This window comes from Arachis ipaensis, chromosome B9 (assembly GCF_059453495.1).
Source record: "Arachis ipaensis isolate K30076 ecotype BB chromosome B9, ASM5945349v1, whole genome shotgun sequence".
NCBI classification, from domain to species: Eukaryota; Viridiplantae; Streptophyta; class Magnoliopsida; order Fabales; family Fabaceae; genus Arachis; species Arachis ipaensis.
In genome coordinates this window covers 141,230,434-141,240,359 of record NC_142444.1, presented here as the reverse complement: position 1 = coordinate 141,240,359, position 9,926 = coordinate 141,230,434, and the positions used below count along the sequence as shown (strand labels likewise).

The following is a 9,926-nucleotide window of genomic DNA, read 5'->3' as shown; positions in this document are numbered from 1 at the left end:
TACGCATGCCTTCCATGTACGCGTGTCATGAAGTACGTGACTCACTTAAAGAAAATGTGGCTGGCAATTTCTAGACCTCTTCAAGTCCAGATCAAACTCATTTCTAAAGTATTTGAGGCGAAATTCAAGAAGGAACAAAGGGAGAGCAATTAGGTTTTATTTAGAAACATGTTTTAGGTTATATTCTAGAGAGAGAAGCTCTCTCTTCTCTCTAGCATTAGGGTAGATTTAGTTAATTTCTCTTAGATTTAGGTTTTGATGCTTGTTTGGATTTAGTTTTCCTTGCAACTTCTTGTTATTACATCTTTATTCTCTTAGTTTTACATGTTATTTCTTTTATTTGGTCATTTTTATGTTTATGAACTCTTGTCGGTTTTGATTTCCATTTAATGCAATTTCATGTATTTATGTTTATTGATGTTTAATTGAGTTTTTATTATTGTTATTTTGCATTTGGTATCTTTAGATTTTATTATTATTGCAATTTTATTATGCTTTCATTTTATGCCTTCCAAGTGTTTGATAAAATACTTGGTTTGGTTTTAGAGTAGATTTTAAGCACTCCTGGTTTGGTATGGAGGACTTAGGTAGTTAGGTGCCTTGATATCATTGATGTCTAGTGTGATTGGTAATTTAGGGTTGTTAGTTGGTTTTAGGATCAATTATGTCCACTTGACTTAACCCTCCGATGTTAGAGGATGACTAAGTGGAATTAACCTTTTGTAATTACCATGTTGTGGTCAATGATCTAGGATAGGAAACCTTGACTCTTAATCATTGCCATGAGTGTCTTTTAGCATTTATATTATCTTAGTTGTTAGCTTTAGCTTCTTACAATTTACATTTCCTGTTCATCATTCGAAAACCCCAAAATATCTCATAACCAATAGTATGCACACTTTTCTCCAATTCCTTTAAGAGACGACCCGAGGTTTAAATACTCTCGATTTTTATTGGTTTGACTTAAGTGACAAACAAATTAAACTTTGATTGAGAGTTGTTTGTTCGTTTGGATCTATACTTGCAACGTGATTATTTCGTGAAAATTTCGAACCGACAATTTTCCTTCATCAGTTTTCCACGCAAAGAGCAAAATCCTTTGAGGAATTTTCAGCTTTTATAAATGGCTCCAAACTAGCCTCTGTTGCATGAAGTTCGGACGAAATTCAATGGAGGTATGGTAAAATTGGTAAGCAATCTTATACCCTGATGCAACATCATATGTTTTTGCTATGTTCATTATCCATTGAATTGTGTCTTCACCTTCTCCTGGGGTTATGGAAAGGATTCACTGAGCAATTTCTGGAGAGAAAAAGATTTGAGATTAATACTTGGTTCCACTGCTTATTTGACAAAAACAAGTCTTTTACCCATAACATATGGTAACCATCTGATGGTAGTGCCACAGATGGTGGAATAGTGAAGGGATAAGGAGGAGGGAGGCATGGTTCACTAAAGATTAAAATTTCACCATAACTTACTTTCCAACTAATGCTTTTCTCTACAACTTGCCTCCCTTCAAGAATACTTTGCCAACCCCAAGAAAGTAAGGTTCCTAATTCTGCTATAAGGATAGAATTAAATCTGAAGTATTTACATTTAAGTATTCTAGAAAGAAGAGAGTTAGATTGAGTCACGATTTTTCAGCACTGTTTACCCAAAAGAGCCAGGTTTTGAGCCCTGAGATCTTTGAAACTAAGCCTGCTTTCTTTCTTAGCCTTAGTGATCTTATCCCAGCTAATCCACACCATTCGCCTTTCAGAACATTGCTGCCCCCACTAGAACTAGATTATAATACTGTGAATTTCATTTAGCAAGTTGTCCGACAGTTTAAAACATTACAATGTGTATATTGGTACGGCTTCACCAACTGCTCGGAGTAATACCTGTCTTCCTCCATTAGATAACAAGTACATTTTCCATCCTTGTGTCCTTTGAGAACCTTATCTTTGATTGAGTTGAAGGTGGCTTTCTTAGAGTGGTTGACAAGGAAATGTAAACCCAAATATTTATCCTCTGCACCTATATGAGAAATATTCAAATGTGCTGCTAGAGAGGTTCTAAATAGCTCTGGACTGTTATTACTGAAGAACATGGCCAATTTATTAAGATTAACTCTTTGCCCACTGAAACTCTCATAAGATTTCAATAATTCTATAATAGAAGCACAACTATTTTTCGAGGCTTTACCAAATAGAATGGAATCATCAGTGAATAGCAAGTGATTTATAGTTGGGAATCTTCTACTTATCTGAATTTCCCAAATGATACTATTTTGCGCTGCTTTGTGTAGCAAGAAGGAAAATCCTTCTGCACATAATAAGAAAAGAAAAGGGGATAGAGTGTCACCTTGACAGATGCCTCTATTTGGTTTAAAAAACTATAGGGTTGACCTTCCACAACAACAGAGTAAGAAACAGTTGTCAACAATTCACAAATCCAGTCAATGAATATCGATTCAAAGCTCAACTTCTCCATAATAAACAATAGAAAATGCCACACCACTCTGTCGCAGGCTTTATTCATATCAATCTTGAGTGCTACTTCGTATTCCAAGCATCGCTTCTTTTTTTAAGGTAGTGCATACATTCATGTGCTATAAGAATATTATCGGAAATAAGTCTACCTTTCAATAATGCACTTTGAGTAGGGCTAATTACCTTGTTCATACACCCTTAGAGTTTGTGGACTAGTACCTTTGAAATAATTTTGTAGACAACAAAGGAGAAACTGATGGGCCTTATCTAAGTCATATCGCTCGCATCTAGAACCTTTGGCACTAGACAGATATTGGTGTGGTTAATACTTTTCAAAATTCTACCTTCAGCAAAGAAACTCCTCACAGTCTGGAACACGTCTTCTCCCACTATATTCCAATAGAATTGGAAAAATTTAGCTATTATACCGTCCTCTCCTGGTGCACTCTGAGGGTGGATACTAAAAGTAGCTCTTTTTATCTCCTCCATAGAAACAGGTCTTCTGAGCCTACAGTTTATATTTGTTGTAACCTTAAGGCTCGAAGTCTGTGAAAAAAGGCCTAGGATCTGCTTGATTAGAAAATGTGAAAATACTCTTAAAGTCTTCCTCAACCACCTTAGCAATATCAACATTGGTTGTTGCCATATCCCCATTATCCCTCCGCAAATGAGATATCTTATTTTTTCTAGTTTTAGATTTAAATTTTCGATGAAAGAAGTTTGTATTTTGGTCTCCTTCCTTCAGCTATTTAATTCTAGATTTGTCTTTCCAATAAAGTTTCTCGTCCAAATATGCTTTTTCAAGCCGCTGTTCATGCTCAAGTAATCCTGTGTCTCCCATGATGCCTGATCCCGTTTTTGTTCTAGAAGAGCAGTAACTTCTATAATCTCTTTTTTAGAATTAGTAGAGCTATTTTTTTGCCAGAGAACCAATCGGTGTCTAACCAATTCAAGCTTCTAAAATAATATGAACATTGCTGAACCTTTTATATCTGAGTTCCAAACCTTGCTAATGAAGTTACGAGTTTGTTCTTCACCACACCAGCAGGATTGAAACTTGAATCTCCTCTTTAATCTCTCCAGTTGGTAGTTAATGTCCAAAAGGAGAGGGATGTGATCAGAACCTGTCTCTGATAGTCTAAAGACTGTGGGATGAGAGTATAAGTGGGACCAAGATTCATCAACAAGCACTCTGTCAAGCCTTTCCTGAATTAATTCACCTTCCCTGCATCTGTTACTCCAAGTAAATGGTTTACCCACCATTCCCAAATCAATCAACGAGTTATCTATAATAAAGTAATTAAAAGAAAGAATAGAAAGATGAAATTTAGGATTAACACCAAGTTTCTCACCTTGATCAATAATGGAATTGAAATCACCAACAATAACCGATTTACCTTGGAGTTGGGAGACTACCAAAGAGATTTCTTGGAACTGGATAGCCGAATATTCTCATTAGAATTTAAATAAACGCCTACAAAATTCCATTCGATGTTAAGAGTGACATCTTTTATCAAGGCAACAATATAGAACTCAGAACAACTGAAAATCTGAACAACAAAATCATCCTTCCATGCCAACGCAAGTCCACCCGCACTACCAGAGGATCAACAACTTGCCAATTAGAGTAGTCACAAGCCTTGAATTTTCTTTCCACCTGTCGAGATTCGTTTTTTGTTTCACAAAGAAAAACCAACTCGGGAGAGTGGGATTGAAGAATCCCTTTAAGCTTGTGAACTTTTCCAAATCCTGACAATTCCACGTTAACATTCTCATGGGTCTTGGGGTGTCATTGACTGACTAGCACCATTCACCCTCTCATTAGCAATTAGCTCTTGTTCAACACACATCTTCTTGGCCACAAGCTCTATACATGCCTCCAATCCCTTAGAGAAGTCTTCCTCTATTACAAATACCAATTCCTGCTCTTCTTTCATACTCCTTGGGTTCGGATGTTGATTTACTTTGCCTTTAGATTCATGATATGAATGAAGATGTAATGATAGAATGAGAGAAAAATAAGAAGAATAAAAAAAGTAGAAGAATGAGAGAAAATTATAAGAAATGAATTCAGATGAAAAAAGAATTTGGAAGAATAAGAAGAAAATTAAAGAATTAAGGTTGAAAAGAAAGAAAGAAAAAGAAAAACCCTAGAGGCACAGCAAAAACCCTAGCAGAACAATTTGAAGTATATCGATATACTGGTATTTCAGTAATTTTTAATCGTTGATCTTAAACATAAAAAATATAATATATATAATTAAGATTAACGGTTAAAATTCACTAAAATACCGATGTACCAGTATATTTAAAAATACAAATATATTCAACATTTAAAAATGCTTAGCATATACGTCACCTGACGTCATATCATCTAACTCCAGTCTTATTTATGTCATAATCTATCTGTATGCTCTATGTGGGTGCTAATAACTCCACCTTAAACACCTGGCGACTACTCAAATGAAGATGGCAAAAATATCTTCTCATAAAGATGCTTTGTTTAAAACTGTGGTTTATTTATTTAGTCACACTTTAAACAAAAACAACACTTTTATAAATATCAAAATCTAACCATACAATCCATTAAAATCATCATTGATGACTATTTGATAGCTACAAATCACAAAAATTATTGTCTCATAATAATAATAACAATAACAATAACAATAACAATAACAATAATCTATTATAGATTATTATTATTATATATTTAGTAACCTATACTTATATACGTTGCTTAGAAATAATTCAAGATTGTAGAAATGATTGGAAAGCAAAAGGTTTGTTGATTAGTTATGAAATTAATGACACGTGTAATAAAGACACATCCAAGCAAGTTTTAAATATAAGACAAATTCATTAAAGATACATTTAATGAAAGACAAATTCGAATAAGTTTTAAATAGAAGATACATCTATTAAAGACACATTTAAAGAAGTGTAAAACAAATAATAGATTCATTAAAGACACTTCCAAGAAAAGACACATTTATTAAAAATACTTCTAATAGAAGATACATTCATTAAAGACACTTCCAACAAAATACACATTCACTAAAGACACATTTAAACAAGTTTTAAAGAGAAGCCATGTGCAACAAAAGACACATCCATTAAAAATAAAATAAAATAAGGGATGTAGTTGCACAGTAAAAATTTTGAGTAAATTAGGTTTACAATAATAAATACGAGACATTAGGATCAAATTTGGATAATTAGGAATGTGACTTTTTAAATGAATTGAACTTTGTAGCCCAATTAAAGTTGACAAGAGTTGACAAAATTTCTGTTGGTTACCTAGTGAAATTGTAAAGAAAATCATACATACTTATTTAAAATCAAACTTCAAAACATTTTGCGTCCTTTGGGCCTTCTTTGTACAAAAAAAAGAAAAAAAGAAAAAAAAAACCTTCAAAACATAGGAAATTAGAAAAGAAGGTAAACTGTAATGGGATCAGTCATGATTGAGGGCTTTGATTTTTCTTGAATCTGGTACACCATTTGAGCATGAGTTCCTCAATGCTGGCATCCATGCGTGTACCAACACCTCCCCAAACCAGCATGTGTGGAATATCCCCAATTGATGAGCCACTCACTTGGCACACCTCTCTAAATCCAAGTCTACTGTAGAACCTAACCAACTATACATAAAGAATAAAAGAAAATATAAAATTAAAAGACAACGAATTTATCACACATGACACTATTATTGTCAGAATTAGTGATTTACTGCTAAACTTTTTCACTGTAATCACCAGTTACGGTGGAATTTATCGTGGAAAATTTCAACGATTATTACTAAAATTTGTTTTGTGCAAAATATTACCATCGGATTGCAAATGCCAAAATAATCTGTTGCAAAATTATGGCGTAAAGCAAGTTTAAATGGCGCGGGATATTATCGTCTGGATTATTTTTTTGTTTGAAAAAATCTGGCTGTAAAATATCATATTGAAACACACAATTTCACTAAATGGAATTGATTTTTCTTTAAACATTCAACTAATTTTGACGGTACAAAGCGTAATTGTTGTAATAAGAATAATATATGTATAATTTTTTTTCTAAAAATGCTAAAAAATCATCAGAATTTATTATTTTTTATCATTACTTAGTCATCAACTCAATTTCTTTTGTCTTATTCTTTAATCTAATAATCTAACAATATACTTTATCTCATACTTTTAAATATTGATGATTAACTGGCCAAAAATAATAAATTCCTTTAGCATTTCTCATTTTTTATACATCTCTTTTGTACAAGTAATAAAAGATAATAAATTTGTTTTATATATATATATAATAAAAAATTTGACATAAATATCATTTCTTTTATAATATTGTGGATCAACTGGTTGTGGATAAGGTTAACTAACCTTAGAATGGTAAAGGTCGGAATCATTGATTGCGAGTAACTGAGCGGTGGTGCAGCCAGAATCGTAGCCGTGAAGAATAGCGACGGCACCGATGAACAAACCAAGGCCAAAGATTGATTTCTCCATGCTGAGGGTTTCCCTGCGGAGCTTCATGGAATCCAAGTGAAGAATCTTTGTTCCTTGAAACGAGATTCGTACGAGGCCTTCAGCTTTTCCCAGCTCTGCGCGGGTTTGGAGGCTAGTGGCAGTGATCCTGAAGAAGGGTCCCAGGGTTTTGAGTTGAAGGTCCAGTTTCTGTGCTCTAGAAGCTTCTAGAATATCAGACATGCTTGGCAGTGAGCGTTTATCGCCTTCCTCACTAGTCTTCTTTGCTGTCACACATGGCCATCTGTAGTTCTTATTTTGAAGGGGCAAGATTGGGAGATGAAAATGATGAAAAGTTAATTCAAGTAATGTGAATGATGCAAACGAGTAGTTCAAATATGGTGGATTAGTGCACTAAGAATTAGAAATGTGTTGCAGTGTAAGTAAATTGCAAATATATAAGTGATCCTAGTGTACTCACCAAACAACACCACCTGTACTAAGAACCGAACATTCAAGAGCACTTTAATTTGGTTAAATTGCCTTCCTAGTATAAACTTAAGAAACAAGCATGAGTCATGTAAATTAGAAAGATAATGAACATGAAGTGAAATAAATTACATATCGTGCGTATTTCAAGTTAACCAAAGGTGACATTTTCAACTTGCTAAGAGGCAATTACTCAATCCACCATCAATTTTATAATATGCCTAATACGAAGTATTAACCTAAACAACATAATACATAGTAAGCATGAAATTTAGATTTCAAAATATCAAAGAGGCATATCAGAGAGCACTTGGCGTGCATTAACATAAATAATAACAAATAGCATAAACCAAGCAAACCAAATGCACCAATTCACAAAATTCAATATTAAAAGCACAAACAGTGGCAATCGGCAAGAAGTAGTATCCAAATCCAGTAATAATAATCCAATAATTCAAGACAAAGACACCATGTTCATAACACTTGTTAAACTAAACTCAGTCAACTAACTAGACAAATTTTCAAAATGATTACAAAAAAACTGAACTAAACCAAACCACACCACACCACACAATTTGCTGAACAAGGGTATGTTTAGGGATGGCAACGGGTCCCCATGGGGGCGGGGACATGCCCCCCGCCCCCCGCCCCCCGCCCCCCGCCCCCCGCCCCCCGCCTCCACAATCTGTCCCCGTCCCCGCCCCGTCCCTGCGGCAGGTAACGGGTAAAGAAAAAATAGGAAAAACTTTGAAGAAAAAAGACAATCATCAATGAAAAATTCAAACCTTCAGTAATCTATTATCGCATATCCTCAATCAAATTAACCATATTTCTTTTAGCCACTGCAAAATTGATTGACTAACAAATACTATAGATTCAATTAAACAAACTCATATGAGGCATAATGACAGGCAAAAAGGCAGCAACTAATGCAAAATCACAGAGGCTAACTTAGAAAATCACAGAAAATCTCAACAATGCCATAGTAATTAATAAATGTTTAAGGTAAATAAAAAGTACAGAAATCAAAGAGGCTGAGTTAGTGGAAGGAATGGCGGCCATGGCGACCAACAGCGGCGACGAAGACTGAACTGCAACAAACACGATTTTGCCTCCAACGATCTTTCTGAACGGCGACGAAGATAACCCTCTTCTAACGGGACGAAAATGGCGACGATTCTGCTTCTCACTCGACGAAGACGGCAACGCGCCAACGCTTCTGCCTTTGACGATTCTCCTCGGGCTGGGTTAGGCACGCGATGGTCGCAACGGCGATGTTCTCCTCGGCCAGATTTCTCAGATGCAGGACGATGGTTCTGCGGTGATTTTGAGAGTGAGAGGAGAGAAGCGGTGAGAAAGGGGAACACGGCAGTGAGGGGGATGAAGGTGGCAAACCACGGTGAGAGGATTTGGCAAACCACGGCACTGAGTGAATGAAATTGGGATTTAGGGTTTCACTTTCACACATTCATGTGAAACTAATATCTATATATATATATATATATAAGGGTATTTTTGTCATTTTGTACATACGGGTATTACACGGGTACCCACGGGGCGGAGACTTCGATCCCTGTCCCTACCCCCGTCCCGTTTATTTAACGGGTCCCCGCCCCCATCCCCGCGGGATAAAATTCCTCTCCAAATCCGTTCCCCGGCGGGAAAATTGCCATGCCTAGGTATGTTTGAAGAAAGTTTTCTCCTCTTTTATTTTTTCATTTTAAGAGCCAAAAGCCTATATTCTAAATATATAAATAAAGAAACTAATGCGATTAATGAGATACATAAAAGGAGAGAAAAAGAGAGTATGGAAACTGAAATTCTGCAATTGAGAATTCCTGAATAATAATGATGAATAGTCTCTTCTCATCGTCAATTTCCAAAGCCTTTACGAAATTCAGAAAACAGGGAAGAAGGAAGAAAAAACAGGTAATACCATCAGCGGACATAGCGAAAACTGACAAGTTTCTTGGAGTCTTGTGGTGCAAATGGTAGACCTTTGATGAACTGATGTTTGTTCTAGAACTCTGAAAGAAGTGAGAGTGAGAAGACGAAGTAGCGGTAGCGTTAGAGGGTTTTGGTCGAGCACCCATGTACCAAACTGGACTCAACATGGCCTGTCTCCTCTGTGACCCATTCAGATTGCAGAGAGTCGAAGTTGCCACCCTCACTGACAGGGCTGCCATAATTGCTCTTCTTTGTGTCAGGGCTCTTCTTTGTGTTTAAGATAACACAAAACAGCGTGAGGCACCCCTGCCCCTGGCCCTCAAGTTTACGATATGGAAACTTCGCCGACACGCTCGCACGCTGATACACACATTTTTTAAATTTTATAAGACACAAAAATAGGTATATATTTAAAATATAAAGTATTTTTTAGATAAATAAATTATAATAATAATATTTTATTATTTTATTAATATTAAAATATAAATTAATTTTGAATAATTATTATTTTTAATATAAAAAAAACGCTGATATTTCTATTTATGAAAGA

General features: G+C 35.3%; 1 protein-coding gene across 2 annotated transcripts; it reads right to left on the bottom strand.

The window, feature by feature from the left end:
- Nucleotides 1-5,686: 5,686 nt before the first annotated feature.
- LOC107618491 (uncharacterized) lies at nt 5,687-9,615 on the bottom strand. 2 transcript variants are annotated; one of them, XM_016320586.3, is made up of 4 exons: nt 8,450-8,893; nt 7,422-7,439; nt 6,857-7,252; nt 5,687-6,121 (listed from the first exon to the last, which is right to left on the bottom strand). In XM_016320586.3, exons 1-4 carry the CDS (start codon nt 8,489-8,491, stop codon nt 5,939-5,941), a joined length of 639 nt encoding a protein of 212 aa, XP_016176072.1. In that variant the 5' UTR covers nt 8,492-8,893; the 3' UTR covers nt 5,687-5,938. The 2 variants fall into 2 exon arrangements, with proteins under 2 accessions (XP_016176072.1, XP_020966032.1); XM_021110373.2 differs by lacking the exons at nt 7,422-7,439; nt 8,450-8,893 and adding an exon at nt 9,366-9,615 and having other exon boundaries at nt 6,857-7,227.
- Nucleotides 9,616-9,926: the final 311 nt, after the last annotated feature.

Excerpts from the sequence above, each read along its gene's own strand:
- LOC107618491 (XM_021110373.2), bottom strand. The coding sequence starts at position 9,615 with ATGGCAGCCCTGTCAGTGAGGGTGGCAACTTCGACTCTCTGCAATCTG. Across the intron at positions 7,228-9,365 it reads TTTCGCTATGTCCGCTGATG|CAAAGAAGACTAGTGAGGAA; the intron begins GTATTACCTGTT and ends CATGTGTGACAG. Across the intron at positions 6,122-6,856 it reads CCGACCTTTACCATTCTAAG|TTGGTTAGGTTCTACAGTAG; the intron begins GTTAGTTAACCT and ends CTTTATGTATAG.